We start from the raw sequence: 20,115 nt of genomic DNA, 5'->3' as shown, positions 1-20,115 counted from the left end.
CTGCTCCCCTTCATGTGTCCTGTCCCTGGGGAGAGTCACCGGGACCGCTCCTCTCCACGTCTGTTCCTGGAGGGGTTCCAATACCCCTTACATCAGTCTGGCTACAGGAGCCCTGTCTTCTGGACTTGTTTTTTGTTCATCCAAGTCCCCTCCTCAAAAATGTTTGGGCATCTGGGATCTGCCCTTTGGGGAGGGGTACTGTCATGATTCTGTGTTCTGGTTTTGTTATGTTCTGTTTCCCTGTCAGTCTCACCATGTTCAGGTTTAATCATCCACAGCTGTCTTCATTTAGTTAATTGTCCTCAACCTATATAAGTGTCTGGTTTTCAGTTTCTCATTGTCAGGTCATCTGTTCTGTTATGTCACGTCACTGGTTTGTGTTCTCCTGGTTTTGTTATGTTTGAGTTTATTAAGTAAATGTTTTAGTTTCTGCCACCATGTCCTGTCTCCTGCGTTTGGGTCCTCCACCACCATCCCTGACAAATAATCTCACAGAAAGGGGTTCTATGTTTGATATTGAAGTGCTGTGTACATCATTGGTACAAATTTTGTACATGTGGAAGCAACGTCTCGATTCAAAAACGTTGTGGAAATGAGTCAAGATGTTCAAGATTGAGCCGCAATCATGACTCAAAAGCAAAGGAGATGAGGAGAGATTGTGTGGATGCTTCTGCTGGGTGACCTGAGCATCATCATGTGTCAAAGTCAGGCCAGGCTGCCAGACCTCCAGATCAATTTATTTTATTATTAATGAGCCGATGTTATCTTGCGCTCAAATCTAACTTATATAATTTTGACAAAATATATTTTTATGGAGAGTAAAATATTGAAAGTTGTTTAAGATGTAAGTTGATTTATTCTGGAATAATATTCCTGCATTTTTATTATTCAGAATTATGTTAAAAAGTTACAGTTTAAAAATTGCCATTCTGCTAGCTTTATGGACTATTTTGGAATTCACTAAGATCATTTTATGGACTTTTTTGGAGTTAAGCTAATATTTCAGCTACATGCTAGCAGTTTTGGCTAATTTGTTTTTTTTTTCTTTTTTAGACTGTTTTGGAGTTTAGTACATTTTTCAGCTACATGGTAGCTTTTTAGGTTAATTTAGGCTTTTTTAAAGCTTTTTAGGATGTTTTGGGGGTTAGGCTAATATTTACACACTAGCTGTGTTAGCTAATTTACTCTTTTCTCAGTTTTTAGGCTGTTTTGAAGTTTAGCTATTTGTTCAGCTACATGCTAGCTGTTTTGGCTAACCAAAGTTTTTTTTTCATTAGCATTTTAAGCTTATCTGGCATTTAGCTAATATTGTTGTTGCTATCTGTTTCAGCTATCATCTTCAGCAGCCACATTCAGCTTACAGCATTCACACAAGCATTATTGCAGGTGATGCTATATGTCTAGTTCATGATTATGTTAAAATTTATGGTTTGCAATAGACTTATTTATGATGATATTTACACCACAACAACTGTGATGTAAATCACAAGATGATACACAAACAGAAGCTGCCATGTGAAGAAAAAGGTCAGAGGCTAAGTTTCTGGTCATTCAGGAGCAGACGAAAAAATTCTGTTTGAAAAAGTTTGGATAAAAATTACAATCAGTTCTCTGCTCTGCTCCATTCTGATGCATCCACTTGCAGACAAATAGATCCATGAACGTCTTTGTTTTCCTCGTCAAGCTGGAATCTGGATCAGAACCGTACTGATAGATAATTCCAATAGTGTTTGTCATTTTTGTCGCTCTGCTAATATTAGCTTTGGATTGTGAGGAGCTGTAAACTAGCAGGAGAGAATGAAAACAAAAGGCATGATGGTAAATGAGCAGAGCCTTACTTCCGTGCCATCAGTCCCGCACACAACTCAGAGGCAAATCTCCTTCCACTCTGCAGGAACTATGTCTTAGAAACCAGCAGTTTTTAATTTTGGCTAAGATGACATAATCATGATTTAAAGACCACTGGGAATGCTTTGGTTGGAGAATTGACTCAAAGTCGGACAAGAACAAGATCCACCAATCACCACACCGCCAGATAAATAGAAAGACTTTCACAAATGGAGATCAGCCTCTTGTGCTCCATGGGTGACCTGCCTGCTAGAGTGTAGCATGACCCGATCTGCAGAATTGATTCTATTTTTGTGGATTTGATTTTCTTGCTTTTGGATCTCAGCACTGAAGTGAGGTCCTGTGACTCCTCCCAGATGGGCTGCCTACTCTCCCGCACTCCCGTTTTCACTTTATGGTGCCTTCACAGCTACCTGCCCTCAGTTTGTTGGACCATGCTGTACATCAGTCTTGAATGTTCTCCCAGTGACTCAGTCCTGACCTTCACACAGCTCAAGTGTGAAAAACTGATTGGTTGGAATTTTTTGAATTCTGTTTTTTGATTTTTATCATTCTTTTTATGGAATTCATTTCAACTTTATAAACCAGGGGCGTCAAACTCAATCACACAAGGGGCCAAAATCCAAAACTCCCCTTAGGTCGAAGGCTGAACAAGATAAACGTTTATTAAACTCTCTAAAACTACATTTTAAAACTTTAAAACCATAAATTTTTAACATAATTATGAACTAGATATATAGCATTACCTGTGATAATGCTGGTGTGAATGCTGTAAGCTGAATTTGGCTGCTGAAGATGCTAGTGCTGATAGCTGAAGATGCTGAAGTTGATAGCTAAAAACACTGAAGCTGATAGCTGAAAACACTAAAGTTGAGAACCAGCTAAAACATTAGGTAAATGCAAAAAACAAATAAACAAAAAAAAATCTTAGGTTAGCCAAAACAGTTAGCATGTAGCAGAAAAAAATAGCTAAACTTCAAAAAATCCTAAAAAATGGGCGAAAAAAAAGCCTAAATTAGCCAAAACTTTAAAACCATAACTTTTTAAAACAATCATGGATAATATAAAAGGCAGGAATATTATTCCAGAATAAATCAACTTTAACCTTAAATAACTTTCAATATTTTACTCTCGTTGAGCTGCTTTTTTTCCTTCAGAATCTACTGGAATTATGTTGATTGTGTTACAGTAAACCAAAGAACATAAACACTGGAGCTCCGGTGTTAAGTGATGCTCTCTGTCGGCCCATTTGATTCCTCGTTTGGATCCTTTCTCAATGGTGTGTTCAAGTCCTCAGTTTGGTTTTAGACATTCTCTCATCCTTCCTGGTCCATTTGGTTTCCCTGCAGGAGTCTGAAGGAGGATGAAGAAGGTCACACCGACTCAGACGTAACCCCAGGCCACAGATTCAAGGTCATCGAGAGCAGGTAACAGGACACTGTCTACCTGACAGCGTCAAGTCAAAAGTAAAACATCTGCTTTAGAAACGAGTTTTAAGCAGAAAGATTAATTTCACTTTGAAAAGTCAGTAAATCATATTCACTAAATAAAGACCTTTTCTAAATATTTTTAAAATAAAATAACTAAAAAGTGTTTTTTTTTTTTTGCTGTTTTTATTGTTTTTACTTAAGTCAAATTTTTGGGATTTCTTTTCATTATATAAAAATACGAGTTTTGAAATCAGTGGTAAAATGAAATGACTTCATCTACAAATCCCACTTGTGTCAGAAACTGAAAGCTGCTAACCAGGCTGCCATGTTAGACTGTCAGCATCAGGATTTCAACTGTCTATCTGAAACCAGAGCCTCCTGGAGCTCCTCGTGAGCCCTCATCAACCATAGAAAGCTATGCAGGAAGAAAATCCCGCAAACATTAATATTTAAACTAAACCACTAAACGATCATTTCAATCTGTAGAAAAATATTTTTTCATTTATAAAAAACAAAAAGTATGAATTCAAATGAAAGCCTTGCAGGTTTGGATTTTTCATTGTAGACTCAGCAAAGAAAATAAGAGATTGAGGGATAGAGCACCACCTACTGTCAGGACAATATACCACAAGAAGCTGTTTTTCTTTTTCTAATCTTACCACACATTTAAAAATGCTGCTACATGAGAGGGATTAAAGGCAGAAAAACAGTGTCGGTAATGTTTAGTTTTAAAAACAAAAAACCTGCTTCTGTTCACCTAAATCTGTCACTCAGTCATGATCACATACTGTCAAAGGTTCTGATGTGGATGTCAGAGGTTTTGGGTAGGGCTTGGTTGATAAAATCACCTTGATGCTAACGTTTAAAAGGATTTCCAATAGGACAGCTAATGCTAACACTCGGTTGACCTAAACACACATTGCTGACTAAATGAACATCTTAATAAACTCACAGACAAGAATTTTCCAAACTCGTTCAAGGAAATATTTTTAAAGTAACTAATTGTGGTCTAAGACATCGTTTTGTTTTTTGGTCAGACTTTCTTCTTATTCTGGAATGAGGTGGCAATCGCCAACTAGTGGCCAAACTGAAACGCACTCCAGGAGAAGCAGAACAATGTTCTAAACAACCTAAACAAACTAAAAACAATCACTAAACAATCATGCCTTCATAATTATGTTAAAATGTTACAGTTTTAAAGTTTTAAAATGCAGTTTAAGAGTGTTTAATAAATGTTTATCCTGTTCGGCCCGCGTTTAAAAATACTTGAATATGAATTCAATTATCTTATACACATGCACACACACGAGGAAGCAGATGTATTATGATTTACATAATTTTTTTACATAGATGCCTTAACCAGAGCAATGAATATTTATTAAAAGCTTTTAATGCTTTTTCTGTCCAAATGCAGAATTGCTACCAAGTAACAAAGAATGAATTGCTTGTTGATAATCATCAGAAAGCATTTTTATATCATCAAGTCCCCTAATCTCTATATTGTGAAACAAAAGTTTCTTTGTGCATTTTCTTGATTTTAAACTTGCATGTCTCACTTGTGTTTCTGTTGCCTCAGAATCCGTTTCCCAACAGAGGAAACATACCATTCAACAACGTCGAAAGTTGCGTATTTTAAGAGGAAATATGCGGAGGAGGAGGATTTGCACGGAGGCCTACGAGGATATTTTCAAAAAGTAAACGTTTTTCTTCAATGCACTTCTTCTCCATTTTCAGTGATTTCTTCTGGAGTTGATGCAAAGATATGCAAACAAACCTCAGTTCAGTTTTCAAAAACGCTAACAAAGAGGAGAAGCTCAATCTCGGCTCTCGTCTCTGTCTGCAGCACCTGATCCTGCAGGAGGAGCGGAGCTGCATCCGGAAACTGTCGCTGGAGAAGCTCAGGTTCCTGGAGGACCCGGAGGTTTATCTGAGGCGCTCCGTCCTCATTAACAACCTGCTGAGGAAGATCCACCATGAAGAGGAGAAGCTGGAAGCAGAGGAGGAAGAGGAGGCAGAGGGTGAGGTAGAGGAAGAAGAAGAGGAAAAGGTGATGGTTGGTGGGGCAAAGGGCCGGGACTGGTTGGTGCACCCTGACAGGAAGAGAGTGAAGGTTCTGGTGACAGACTGCTGCCCCCAGCCGTGTGGCCTGGAGGAGCTGCAGAGCTACAAGCTGGTGCCCTGCTACGCCCCCGCAGGCTGCCTGTACGGCTTCCAGACCTGCTCAGGCCTCCGTCCACACCAGGTGCTGCTGTGCAACGTGGACGACCACGGCTGACCTGACCCAAGCGTTTCCAGTGGTCCCAGAGTCCGTTCACACCTGGTTGCATGTCAGAGGCAGCCTGAAAATGTGACCAGCTTCACTGGAGGTTGCAAGCTCCGCCTCCTTCAGGGTGACACCTCCTCTCTTCTCTGACAGGGAGCACTTGAGAGCCCGAGGAACTCGATGAGCCGCAGGATCAACGGGGCATTGAGCTGAGGTCCAGCTCCGCTTTTTGAAGCTTCTCTGTCATTCTCTTGTGGTTTTGTTGTTATTGTTTGTCATTAGAAAAACAATTGTCATTAGACATTAGTCTAATATTTGTTAAAGTTTCATTAAAACGTGGCTAAAGAATTGTATTTAAGAAATGAAAGCTCCCACGTCATTCATGATAAAATCATTCAAAAGGTGCATAATTGTTTTGCTCTCATATATAATCAGATTATTTCTGGAGAAAGGAAAATTCTCAAAACTCGACTTAATTAGTACTGCTATAAACGATTATTTTAATAGTTGAATAATCATTGATTATTTTTACTGATTAGTCGACTAATCGGGTCATGTGCAAAGTGGATGTTAAGCACACATCTTAACCAATATTAGCTTAAACTAACTAAAAATAAAGACAATTAAGATGATAGTTTATTAAACTTTTAATGAATTGTACAGTTTCTGTCCTTCATTAGTTTCTGGGATTAAAACAAGATTAAATCAAATGAGAGAGATCAGAAATATACTTTCCATCAAACTCATTTTGACAGGTGCCCCGCCCCTCAAGATGAAGTAACAATTTAATATCAATTTTATATATAAAGGGTGTATAGGGTCAAAGGTCACCTGTCAACATAAGTTTGATAGAAAGTATATTCCTGATCTCTCTAATGAGGTCAGCATCTGAAACAAGGAACTATTTTTCACTAAAGATAAAACGTTTGGTCTCAATGACTCAAATATACCAAAAGTGCGTTTTTTGGTGCTGAACTTTGATCCACTTTACTACACTCTGACTCCATAAAGTAACGACTAATCGACTTTTAAATTAGCCGTCAACTATCAGTCACCGCCACCATTAGTCGACTAATGGTGGCCGCCCCACTCCACAGTTAGACTTCACTTCAGTCATTTCATGTGACTTGTATGGAGGACTCCTTCATACTGCCTTGCATTCAGCTCTCTTTGCTTCTCTTTACATGCATAGAGTTCTTGCTTTTGTGGGGGAAAAAACATGCTACAAATGAATTCTTCGCAGTTCTTTTTTGTGTCAGCAAGAATAGATAAATCTTTGGGAGCAAAAAATATAGTGAGCCTTTTTTCCACCTTCTGGATGGTTTTCTGATCCGCTGGATGCTTTGATGGGTATGTGCTGTATAAACCTGCTGTCTGCTTCTGTCCAGAACTCTCAGAAAAAGGCAGCTGAAAAAGAAGAGCTTCATATTTTAAATTAAGATTCTATATTTTGACGAATATACAATTTTTCAGATGCTATTTTGAAAAAGGATCGCTGAACTGTTTGTCCTCAAATGAAGTGTGTGATGTGACGACGGTTTGTGTTTGTCTGCAGCTTCATCACCAGCTCTGTTTTTCAAAATAAAATCGTCTAATGAGAACTTAAAGACCCTGGGTTTGTCTTTGTTAATGACAAAATGACATGTTTTTTGGGAGGGGTCTCGGTTTCCACAGCAGAGCATCCTCATGGCTATAACCAGGAGCCTTACATTCATGCAGACGCTGCTCATCTGTGGTTCTGGAGCGCTCTTGTCCCGTCTCACACTGGAACATTTAAACGAGATTGGATGTACAACGCAAATAAGAGGATCAAAAATATGTATGACAAATAGTTTTATCCTTGTCATTATTAGATCAAGATTTCATTAAAAAATATATTGCTTTTGTTATTTTTACAATGTTTAAAGAAGCTTCTGTTGATGATTTCTTCATCTTTATCAGTAATTAGTATTGACTCAAAAATAAAAGCACGTGTCAAATTCAAAGCCCTAGAGGCCGGATCCGGACCTATAGATCATTCTATTTTATTGTTATTGATGGCCCGATGTTATCTTGCACTCATTTCTAACTTGGATCATTTTGACAACATTTATTTTTGTGGAGAGTAAAATATTTAAATTTTATTTAAGGTTTAAGTTTTTTTATTCTGGAGTAATATACCTACATTTTTCTTATTCATATTTATGTTTAAAAATTACGGTTTTAAAGTTTAAAAAATTGGCATTTTGCTAGATTTTTGTATTATTTTGGCATTTACTAAGATATTTTTAGGCTATTTTGGAGTTTAGCTAATATTTTAGCTACATGCTAGCTGTTTTGGCAATTTTTTTATTTTTATGTTTTTTTTTTTTTTTTAGGCTATTTTGAAATCTAGCAATTTTTTCAGCTACATGCTAGCTGTTTTGGCTAACCTAAGTTTTTTCTTTCTTTTTTTGTTTTTTTTAGGCTAATTTGGCATTTAGCCAATATTTTAGCTGGCTTTTAGCTTCGGCGTTTTTCAGCTATCAGCACTAGTCAAATTCAGCTTACAACATTCACACTAGCATTATCACAGGTAGTGCTATATATCTAGTTCCTAATTATGTAAAAAAAATTATGGTTTTAAACGTTTTAAAAATTTTGTTTTAGAGTTTAATGAATGTTTATCCTGTTCGGCCCGCGACCTAAGGTGTGTTTTGGATTTTGGCCCCCTGAGTTTCTCTATAGATGCAAACACATAAAACTATTATTTTCTGATATTCATAACTAGTTGTCACGCAAAATTTTTAATATTCCATCTTTTTCGTTACCTGATGTTCTCTATGGAATGACAAGGAGCTCGGACCAAGCGACCCAGAGTTTCAAGAGATAGAAGTGTAGCTTCTAGGATCCGTGTTAGCCCCGCCCACACGATGTGAGTTTGATGGGTGAACATGACAGTTAAAGTAATAAAATGATGTACCCACTCTGGACCATGAAATCTTTCATTAAATTATGAAATCTTTCATTAAATCGCAAAATAAATAAATGTGTCTTAAATAATTTAAAATAGAATTTTTTATTAGATATTGTTACATTTAATGACACTTTTATTTATTTAATGCCAATTTTAATTAATGACACGTTTATTTAATAAATATTAAATATGTTTATTTCAATTTGTCTCTGTAAGCCCATACTGGACCATGAGATAATAAAAAAATGTCATTAAATATTTAAATGTGCTTTTTAATTGATATTTTAATATTTGAATGCCACATATTTCACATTTATTTATAGATTTCCACTTTTAATTATTTAATGTCAATTTTAAATAATTAATGACACATTTGTTTAATAATTTAATTGTGTATATATTTATTTCATTTTGGCTCTTATAGTCCTCCATACACCCTAACTTGGTTTGTATATGAATAAATAAAGTTGAAAGAAGTCTACAAGCTGCATTTTAGTCACACAGCAACTTTCTGATCAATGTGTTTGATCCGGAAGTATTTAATGACAAACTATTTAACTGTAAGAAACGTGTTATAAACAAATGCATACACTTACAGTCTCCAGGTAAACTCAATGGTAATATCGAAAAAGAAAGTTGTTGAAACTAGAAGGGAAAATGTTTACATTTCCGACAGTACCTGAAGGCGACAGGGAGCACGCTGTACGCTGGGACCGTGAAAGGGTCATTCTAGTAGTTGCGGGTAGCGGGACCGCAGCGTGGACGGACCGCTGTCAAACAGAACCGGTTCCGTTCGGGGGGGGGGTTTAACGTTTATTTTCTTTTAAACCAGACCTCGAGCGTCGGTCTGGCCCGGGAACGGTTCTGGTTCGGCTCTGCGCCTCCGCTCACATGCAGCGGCTCTTCAGCTAACGTTAGCCGAGGAGCTAGCAAAAAGTGAGAGTTGTTCTGGTTCTGACGGAGGCAGTCTTCTAACCCGAACGGGCATGGAGAAGGTTCGGGAACTCTTTGACTATCTCCAAGACCCGCACCTGGTGGCCCGGTTCCAGCACCTCTGCGGGGTTCGGGGGATTTTCACCACCGGCAGCTGTAACACGCCGGAGCCGACCCAGGCGCACCAGAACGGGGCTTGCCTTCGTCACGGCTCCCGGGGAAACCGGAGCGAAAATGCAGGCGAGGCGAAGCCTGCGGCGGGGGCTCAGAGGACGGACGCGGAGCATACACGTCTGGCCCAGAACGGGGCACCGGTTCCGGCGTCAGCTACACACGGAGAGTCCACCGGGACCGGTACCAGCGGACATGTCCAGTACCCCCCGCGCGGCAGCACGGTGAAGCCGCTGCGCAAAAACTCTCTGACGGGCGACGTCGGGCAGGAGTTCGTGATCGAAAACCGGTTCCTGTTCTACCTGTTCACGTTGGGAACCGAGCTGGGCAACGAGCTCTTCTACATCATCTTCTTCCCCTTCATCATGTGGAACATCGACGTGCTCGTTGGCCGGAGGCTCGTCATGGTCTGGGTCTGGGTCATGTACCTGGGTCAGTGCACCAAGGACCTGCTCCGCTGGTCCCGGCCCGCTTCTCCTCCTGTGGTCAAGGTGGAGATGTTCTACAACTCCGAGTACAGCATGCCGTCCACGCACGCCATGTCGGGCACGGCCATCCCCTTCTCCCTCTTCTTCATGACGGACGGCCGCTGGGAGGTAAGCAGCAATGGACCAGAACCACTGCACGGAGCCGAGCTGCACTCTGTAGCTGCTCTGATCCGGATTGGCAAAGAACCTCTGAGGAACACGAGGCCATGTTTTAAAATAATCTTTAGTTTGCTGGTTTGTTCCTGGTCTTTAGTTTGTTTAAACAGTTTCAGTGCATGGAGACGGGTTCTGGTGTTTAGGAACATTGGAAGGATTGAAAGTGATTCTGTTCAGGAGATCTTCAGGTCCAGTCTGACTTTGATGACAACAGAAGATCTTAACCTCTATTTTTTTCTAAAGGTTAAGAACTGCTTTGGTCTTGTGTTTATGGATTATTCAGTGTTCTGTGAGGTTCTGGTTCTGTTCAGCTCTTTAGCAGAGATGGAGATACAAAGAAGATAGTTTTGTTTTGTCTTCATTTGGTTCATTTATAAACTAAAATATGTTAAAGGATGAACATTTGATTATTCAGTAGCAGAGTCTAGGGAAGTCTAACCTTCCTGCAGGTCTTCATTCAGGTGTCTGCATGTTCTAAATCTGGGGTGTCAAAATCAATCCCACCAGGGGCCAAAATCCAGAACACACCTTAGGTCACAGGACGAACAGGATAAACATTTATTGAACTTCATTTTTTTTAAAGTAACTTTTTAATGTAATTATAAGCTAGGTATAAATCATTACCTGCGATAATTACAGAGTGAAGCTGAATTTGGCTGGTGATGACAGCTGAAGATGCTGAAATTAGTAGCTAAAAACGCAGAAGCTTATAGCTGAAAACGGTGAAGCTGGTAGCCAACTAAAATATTAGCTAAATGTCAAATTAGACTAGAAAAAAAAAAAAACTTAGATGAGCCAAAACAGCCAGCATGGAACTGAAAAAATACCTAAACTTCAAAGTGCCTAACAACTGAAAAAAGCCTAAATTAGCCAAAACAGCTAGCGTGTAAATATTAGTGTAGTTCCAAAACAGCCTAAAAACTTTTTAAAAAGTCTGAATTAGCCTAAACAGCTAGCATGTAGCTGAAATATTAGCTGAACTCTAAAGTACCCTAAAAAATCTTAGTAAATGCTAAAACAGTCCAAAAAGCTAGCAGAATACCAATTTTTAAAACTTTAAACCGTAAATTTTTAATATAATTTTGAATAATAAAAATGCAGGAATATTATTACTGAATAAATCAACTTAAATCTCAAATAACTTTCAATATTTTACTCTCCATAAGAACATATTTTGTCAAACTTATACAAGTAAGAAATGAGTGCAAGATAACATCGGGTCGTTAATAACAATAAAACAAAATGATCTGGAGGGCCGGATCCGGTCCTTGACTTTGACACATGTTCTATGTGAACAGGCTCCAGCATCATCTGTGAGCTGCCTATTTTGACTGGGATGGCTCTGAGAACAGAGTCGAGGAGCCCAAATGTTTTCAGGTCTTTGAGAAGTTGTGAGACGAGTCACAGCCTTGTGTGTGTTAGTGGGTTGTTTGTAGTCTCCAGGTCCAGCCACCCTGGATGTTTCTCAGCTGAGACTCTCCTGCCTCTTATCACTGTCAGGATCTGGATGATGAGCTGAACCAGGTGTTAAGGCAGGTGACAGAGAAAAAATACAGGTTGTTGGGACCTGACGAAACCCTTAATTATAGTTTATGTGTCTGTTTGTGCGATTTTTTTCCTTCACTTCTTTCTGTTTAGTTTTCTCTGTGTGGTTAGGATCTTGTTTGGGTGGTGTAGGTGTCATCGGTTTGTGTGTGTGTGTGTGTGTGGGGGGGGGTGGTCGGTCCTGTCTGTGCCCTCTGCCCCCAATGTTTGTTTTGTTTCTATTTGGATCTTTTTTGTTTGCAGCAGTGGCTTCAGCTAGGCCAGAGGTCGGCAACCGTTAACGGTTTTCTACTGATCAAAACTTACAAGGGGCTGCATAGTCTTACTTTAGCCTTTAAGAAATTTGAATTTGCATTCATGACCTTTTTTTATGAATATGAATTATGTCTATTTTTTGGCAAAAATATAAGAAGAAACTAGCATCTTTTACATCTTTACCTTTTACCTTAGTAGATGCCAAATTAGCCAAAAAAGCTAGCTCATTGCTTAATTACTAGTTAAACTCCTAAATAGCCTAAAATTCCTCATTTAACTAAATTAGTCAAAAACGTTAGCATGTTGCTACAATATTAGCTTAACTCCAAATCTTTTTGAAAATTATTTTAAAAGAGTAAAACACCGCCCATGAATATATTTATTTAATTATTCTTTAAATATATTTAAAGATTAGCTTGTTGCTAATCTACTTAAAATGTTGAAATTTGAAGACTTTCTCATTCCTTTCCTATGGACATATTTTGTTTTATATTTCAAAAACTATACAGTAGTAGTTCACTTTCGGCTTATCCCTTTCGGGGTCGCCACAGCGTAACAGCACCCACTGTTTCGCATCAGTGATTTGGCAGAGTTTTTACGCCGGATGCCCTTCCTGACACAACCCTGTACTTGAGGGGCACAGGGACCCAGTTAGGCAGCAGCGTCAAGGGTCTTGCCTAGAGACCCAATCTGGGTGGAGATCAGTGGACAACCCTGGAATCGAACCCAGGGCTCCTGCGTGCCAGCCCTTCACCTAGCCCACTGAGCCACCCAGCCGCTTTTCAAAAAAAACCACAAACTGAAACTATACAGTTAATACCAAAAATATAAGCAGTAATGTCCTGAACGAGTTGAACGTTTGATACCAAGAAATCACTGAAAGTGTGAAAGTGTTTTTACGTGCTGAAAAATGTACGGAAAGGAGCAGAAGAATCATCATCAATGATTACTAAACATTCACACAATAAATGCTAATTAAGTCATCTTTACTTTAAAAAATGACTATTATTTTATTTTTCTTCATCCAGAGAGCCACCATGGAGAGATAAAAGAGCCACATGTGTCTCTGAAGCTGCAGGTTGCAGACCTCTGATCTAGGTGATAAATCAATTTTAGTAATTAATTTGCTGTTCAAGAAGACTTTTTATTTAAGGTTAAATGTGGATTTTATTTTCCCAGCACCCTGTGCTCTCTTGGCCTTCTGTTTGGAGTAAAGTCAGCCTTCACGCTACACGCAGATGTTAACATGGCAAATAGCGATGAGGAGCTTGTTCCCCAAAAAGCAACTTTTTCTCCAGCTCTATGGAACTAGTTTGGTTTTCTGACTTCAGACTTAGAGCGACAAACTACACGCTGAAACAGCGTCTCTGTCGAGTGGAAGAAATGTTTCTCTTCACGAGACGCTCAAGCTGGCTCACAAAACCCCGCCACATTGATTTAAAAACATTTTTACAGCTTGTATTTAGTTGTACTTTGAATTCAGGTTAACTCTTAAAGGAGATATTTAAATAAATAGTTTTTGTTAAAGAAAGTAAAAGGAGGTAGGGATTTGGTTTTTTTAGTGTTCCCATGGTAATGTATGACCATTTGGATTTAGTTAATTCTGAAAGGCTTAAAAATTCATGGTATGACCCTTTAAAGCAAAGTGGGAACGTTTGGAAATACCACACTGTAGCAAATGTGGACTTCAAAAGTGAAGCTGATGAAGAAGAGCAGCAGTACATGATGAAGGTGGTGTGGGGGGGTCAGCAATGCCGTTCTGCTGAACAGAGAACAATGAGGTAAAGAGTCTTTGTGAGACACTTCCTTCTCGGAGCAGGAACAGTAGGTGGGAACGCCGCGGCTTTTCCTGCCGGAGAGAATGAGTGTTTATCAGGACAACAGCACACACCCAGGTCTCCATTGTAAGCAGCATGTTCCTGGAACTGCAGCGCGCTTTTATGGCAAAGGTGGAATCTGGGCAGTAAAATGTTTTAATGAGCGTTCAGAAGATACGTTTATCTCTGGAAGTTGACCTGCAGGGGAAGAACCACAGACTTCCTGTTTGTATACAGACTTTAATTCATTTTCTCCTCACTCTTTTAATCTGGTATATAAAATGGATGAAGACAGTTTAGTTACAGTCCCACTCTGATTCTCTTTTCATCTATTTCCAAAGCGCCAGTTCAGTCCCAGTCCCCAGTCGTCTTTTAACCTCTCTTTGGGGTCCAGATGACTCCAACCACATACTGATATGTGATTCCTTCCATGACAAATGTGGACAAAGGTGGACAGGATTTTATGTCTACCATGGAAATTAGTGAAACTCAAAAATCAATGATAAAAAAAAGTTCAGCGCACTGTCTTGTGGGATCCAGATTACCCCACTTTTAATGTAAACAAACCAAGGAGAGCGGAAGGGTTTTAATTATGATTGTCCTGTTTTTTAGCTAAAATAAAAAAAAACCTGTGTTGTTTTCTAGGACATAGTTTCTGCAGAGCAGAAGAGTTAATTAGAAATTCACCTCTGAGTTGTAGGCACAGAGTAAGCCTGCTTCCATTTCCCAGCATCCCTTTGTTTACATTCTCTCCCGCTAGCTTACAACCGCTCAGAATCCCAAACTAATATTAGCGAAAAATGATGAGCAACATCAGAGCTATCCATCCGTATAGTTTTGATCCAGATTCCAGATCAGAATTTGATAACTAAAAACGCTGAAGCTGATGGCTAAAAACTCTGAAGCTGATAACCAGCTAAAATATTATCTAAATGTCAAATTAGCCTTAAAAAAAAATTAGGTTAGCTAAAACTACTAGCATGTAGCTGAAATATTAGCTAAACCCCAGAATTGCTTAAAAAATCTTAATAAATACCAACATAGTTCAAAAAGCTAGCAGAATGCCAATTTTTAAAACTGTAGCTTTTTAGCATAATTATGAATAATTAAAAAGCAGGAATATTATTCTTGAATAAATCAACTTTAACCTTAAATAACTTTTAATATTTTACTCTCCATAAAAATATATTTTGTCAAAATTATATAAGTTAGAAATAAGAGCAAGATAAAATCGGGCCATTAATAACAATAAAATGAATTGATTTGGAGGGCCGGATAGAATTACCCGGAGGGCCGGATCCGGCCCCTGGGCCTTGACTTTGACACGTGCTGTAGCACCTACTTCACTGCTACAGGCTCTTTTGAAAGGGCTTTTTTGCATCTATTTATAATCATTTTAATTAAAAACATGTCCTTCAACAAGAAAAAGATTCAACAAGAACCTGTTAAAGACACCTAAAAGAGGATATTTTCTCATTCCTGCAAACATTCAGTTTTTGTTCCTCAAAGAAAAGCTGCTATGAAGAAATCAGAGAATTTTCTTTTTTTTTGTTGTTTACTCCTTTCCTGTCAGTCAACCGTCTCTCTCTTCCATAAAGCTGAAGCTCGCTCTACCACCGCAGCTTCATGAGAAATCAAATCCAAACAGACTTTATTTCCTTTTCTCGGTTTCATGTGAACGTGTCTGTCAGCAGGTTCTGAGGTTCAGACACCAGAGCTCCTTTTCACTTCACTTTTTCTGTGTTTGTTAGTTTTAGAAACTTTGATGCATTGAAGCTCCGCCCACAGATCCCTGCCTTTGAAGCAGAAGACTTGCAGAATACTGGGCTTGCTCTGTACATCCCCACGGGATGACATGTTTTAAAATAATGGATCTTGAATATAATGGATCTTTCACTTGTTCTATTCACATGTATTTGTTAACTCAAAGCGTTTTCATTTTGGAAATAGTTTTTGTCCATCAGAAGAGAAATTCTCTGAAATCTGGGTGTGTTCCTTTATTTCAGTCAATTGGTTTCTGTAAGGTCATTGTGTCAAGTTCATTTGAGTAGAAGCTACAAAGAAGTACTTGACAGGATCGAGTCAGAGGTTTCGTAGACCATGTGACCAGATCAAAGCCATCAAAGTCCTTCCAGCTTTTTTCACTTTGAAAGTGAGTAATCTGAGTCATGAGTGACAACCTCTCTGACCTTTGCAGAATAGCAGCCTCCAGCTTTCCCGCTCTGCTGTTTGACTCCATTCAGTTGTTTCACTAAATCTGTCTGCTCTGCCAACAAACAAGCTTAGCTTTCGGCTGGGAGCTGTTAGAATCACATTGAATAATCTGCAAACCAGATAAGACATTGAACTCGTATAGAAGTGTAGATCTAGGAGTTCATTAACCCGCCTGTTCAAACCAGAACAAAGCTGATCGGTGGAGGAATATTTATCACATCTTAACAATGGAGCGTGTTATTGATATTTGGGTCACACAAACAACAAATGTAGTTTGTATTGAATTTACAGCTAGTTTTAGAAAATCTGTTTTTCTGGCTTTCTCCAAATCATGTTTTATCAGTATTTGTTCGTAACAAAGATGCTCTTTGTTGTTTCTGTAAAGCTGTTGATGCACTTGATGAATTCATGTCTCATTTTGCACTTTGATGCACCTTTGTATAATGATGGTAAGGGGTGTCATTCATTCAGGTGAGACTTGAAGTTGAGTCTTAGCAACTGGAAGTCTGCTTAACTTGGTCCAGATTGAGCCCTGAACCTTGCATTTGGTTTCTATTCAGACTGCAGACTTTTCTGTTTTGAATCAAAGCTTGTAGATAAAAGCATGCGACCAAAGATCTCTTCAGTCATTGGCCAGGAATTATGAGGGCGGGGAGAAAGAATAATTAAAGTCCTGCACTTTGCAATCCTTGTTGGGATAGTTCACTTTCTCTAACTTTATATTTTGCTGACCAATTCTTGATGTCTGTATTAACATCAGGAACAACAGTTTTTACTGCTGCTTCAGTACGGTGGAAGTATGCTGCAAGACGGTTACTGAGACGATTGCTAAGAAAGTACACTGATAAGTGTTTATGATAGATAGATTGTTAGGAAAACACTGTGAGAACTAATGTGTGTCACATTAACAGTTGCTTTACTGAGCCTTCATTCACATTTCAATGAGTTGCTGTTTCTCATTGTTGCTCCGCTACTGTGTTTACATACTATTATGCCTGGCTACGTGGCTTTTTTGGTCCAGTTGTTCCACTCTGAGCACGGAGCATATTCAGACTGAAGAAACTCAGAGCAAACCGGAGTTCAGTCTGAATGGAAACAAACCAAGACCACCTCAAAATTCAATTCAATTCAATTCAATTTTATTTATATAGCCCAATATCTCAAAGGAAATTTGCCTCATTGGGCTTCATACCGGGACAGAGAGCGGTTCTGGTGTGAGATCAGGGTCCGGTTGGGTGTATTCAGAGTTTACTTTAAAGGCGCCCTACCATGATTTTCTTAAGCCTTTCGGAGTGAACTAATTCATATACAAGATCATATATTACCTTTGGATCAGTAAAAAGCAAATTATTTATGTTATATTTCGTGAGTTTTTTTCCTACCTGGAAGTAAAACGGCTCGATTCCTGAAGCTCCGCGTGGCGCTGCAGTCCACTTCATGACGTCATACTAGAGTCTGCCTAGAGCTGTCATAGCAGACTCTTCCTGGAGGGAGCTGTTTGCATCTATCTTATGTCAGCACGTTTCCAACCGCTCGTTTTCGTGGGTATGGGAGGGGCTGCTGCAGACAGTGCAGGTTTTTAGAGGATTACTCTTAAATGCATGAGCAGATCAAAATGCCGCTTTGTGGTTCTTTGTAGTGAGGAATGAGCAGTATAACCTCAAAAAGTAGAATTTTCATGGTAGGGCCCATTAAGTGGACCAAATGTGTCGAGTCTGAATACAGCCTTAAAATCTTCTGTCTTGAAATGTTTCACTACTCATTCAAGTGACTTTAAGGAAGATGATTTTGAGTCCAGCTGCCATGACTCAACTTCAAGACATTGGTGTAATGAGCTACACATTGCACACAAAGTCTTGATTTAATCTGTTTCTTGGGACTCTCCATCCAGGTTTGGCTGAGACAGCTCCTCTGTTCCAGCTGCTACAGATCAGTTAAGGGTAACTTGTGAAAACATGTCTGATACAGGAGGAGATGGAGACAACACGGTCGATTTCAATGTCTGATACTGAGGTGCATTTGCTGCTCCTGTTTGTCATCTTCAGAGATTTTAGACAAACGCATGTCAGAGTCTGGAACAGCTGTTTAAGCTTTTGCGAAATTCCATAGAACTGGGCGAGTGATGGGTGTTCACTCTGGTGTGTTTTCCTGTCACTGTTCTATTTAGAAGACGTTTACTGATAGAACAACAAATTGTTGGTTTAGAGTGGATGTTAATTATTTTTGTGTTAAAGGGGAAGATATATATTTTGTTTATGCATTGTTTTGATTGGGGCTGGGTATAGATAATAATTTCCAGAAACGATTCGATTCACCAGAGCCTGGATCAGTCCGAATTCACATTTTTTTTATTCTTTCGATCCACTTAATTAGTTTTGCCACAAACGATTATTTTAATAGTCAACTAATCACTGATTATTTTTTCAGATTAATCAACTAATCAGGTCATGGGCAAACTAGATTTAAAGAACACATCTAAACCACGATTAGCTTTAAACTAACTAAAAATAAAGACAATGAAGATGATAGTTTATTAAACTTTTGATGAATCGTGCAACTTCTGTCCTCATTAGTTTCTGTGACTAAAACAAGATTAAATCAAATAAGAGATACGTAAGGAATATACTTTCCAACAAACTCATTTTGACAGGTGACCTTTGACCCTCGCCATCCATCAAACTCATTTTGACAGATGACGTAACAACTTAATATCACTTTTATATATAAAGGGTATATAGGGTCAAAGGTCATCTGTCAAAATGAGTTTGATGGAAAGTATATTCCTGTCTCTCTAATGAGGTCGGCATCTGAAACAAGGAACTATTTTTTACTAAAGATAAAGTTTTGGTCTCACTGATAGAAATATAACTAAAGTACATTTTTTGGTGCTGAACGCTCACAACTTTGTTCAACTTTACTACACTCTGACTCCTTATAATATAAAGTAACGACTAATCGACTATTAATTAGTTGGCGACTATTTTAATAGTCGACAACTAATTGTGGCAGCCCAACACTCAATTCAATTTGTTTGTCTACGTCAACTGAGCGTTAGCATTAGCCGCCCTATGGGAAATTCCATTAAACGTTAGCATCAAGCTTGCAGACTTTAGCTTTATGTGCTAAATCAATTTATATTTTAATGAATCGATTATTGATCTAATCAGCTTAAATTGATTCAAATCGATTAATCAATTCTATCAACCCAGCCCTACTTTTTCTGTGCACTTTTGGTGGAGAACCTCTTTAATCAGCTTTTTGTTTGTGCTTCAAAGTCAGGAGGTGGAGGGTTGAAAGACTTCAAATAAAATATTGAACTTTCATGTATAGCCGGACCTCTACGATCCCTCACTGAGGCTAAAATGTCAGTTAATGAAAGATTATCAACCGTCTGTGAGAAGTGTTCTCCATATTACGGGATTTTGGCTTCTTGGAGCCGGTCGGGAACGCTGGGAAGAAAAGGTCTCTCAGTCCAGTTCTCTTATACAGTCAATATGAAAAACATGAAGCTGGGCTGTTTGTGTACCCATCACAACAAAACTTCTTCTGCTGCAGATGGTGTTAGACGTGCAGCTCCGTCTCTAAGCTCTGTTCTCTGCTCTCCTCAGTACCCATCCTCTCTGGGCTTCAGCCTGGCTCTCTGCTGGTGTCTGCTGGTCTGTTCCAGCCGGATCTACATGGGAATGCATTCCGTGCTGGTAAGTGTGCACACTCTGACATTTAATAAACCTATGAATTAAATCGTCACTTAGAGCTCAATCAATCAATCAATTTTGAACAAGAAAGGATTACAACAATTGGGCCTGACTCAGTTAAAAACTAGTTTTGAGCAGGTTCCTGTCCCGCAGAACATAAAATTCAAGAGATAATAAACAGCAAGACAAAAAAGAAAACAATCCCACTCTCAAAAATAATACAGAAAATTAGCATGAGGAGGGTTAAAAGCCACATCAGTGGTTGCAACTGTATTTGTCTTTAAAATGATGTACACATTTTCTTTTGAACAGGATTTGTGGAGCTACAGTCCCGATGTCTTGTGGAAGATTGTTCCAGGCTTTAT

At 38.9% G+C, this 20,115-nt stretch overlaps 2 protein-coding genes across 2 annotated transcripts; both read left to right on the top strand.

Annotated features, from left to right (window-relative positions):
- Nucleotides 1-3,197: 3,197 nt before the first annotated feature.
- On the top strand, nucleotides 3,198-6,154 carry LOC112140557 (the record flags this gene model as incomplete). The annotated part of the gene is given in 3 exon segments (XM_024263553.1): nucleotides 3,198-3,275; nucleotides 4,855-4,972; nucleotides 5,122-6,154. Coding segments are annotated over 3 exon segments (628 nt in total), but the record flags the coding sequence as incomplete, so codon positions are not given.
- Nucleotides 6,155-9,114: 2,960 nt separating this feature from the next.
- Nucleotides 9,115-19,754, top strand: LOC112140558 (sphingosine-1-phosphate phosphatase 1; the record flags this gene model as incomplete). Its single annotated transcript, XM_024263554.2, is given in 2 exon segments — nucleotides 9,115-10,176; nucleotides 19,664-19,754. Coding segments are annotated over 2 exon segments (805 nt in total), but the record flags the coding sequence as incomplete, so codon positions are not given.
- Nucleotides 19,755-20,115: the final 361 nt, after the last annotated feature.

Source organism: Oryzias melastigma, unplaced genomic scaffold (genome assembly GCF_002922805.2).
Source record: "Oryzias melastigma strain HK-1 unplaced genomic scaffold, ASM292280v2 sc00351, whole genome shotgun sequence".
Classification (NCBI taxonomy): Eukaryota; Metazoa; Chordata; class Actinopteri; order Beloniformes; family Adrianichthyidae; genus Oryzias; species Oryzias melastigma.
This window is presented reverse-complemented; position numbering and strand designations above follow the sequence as displayed.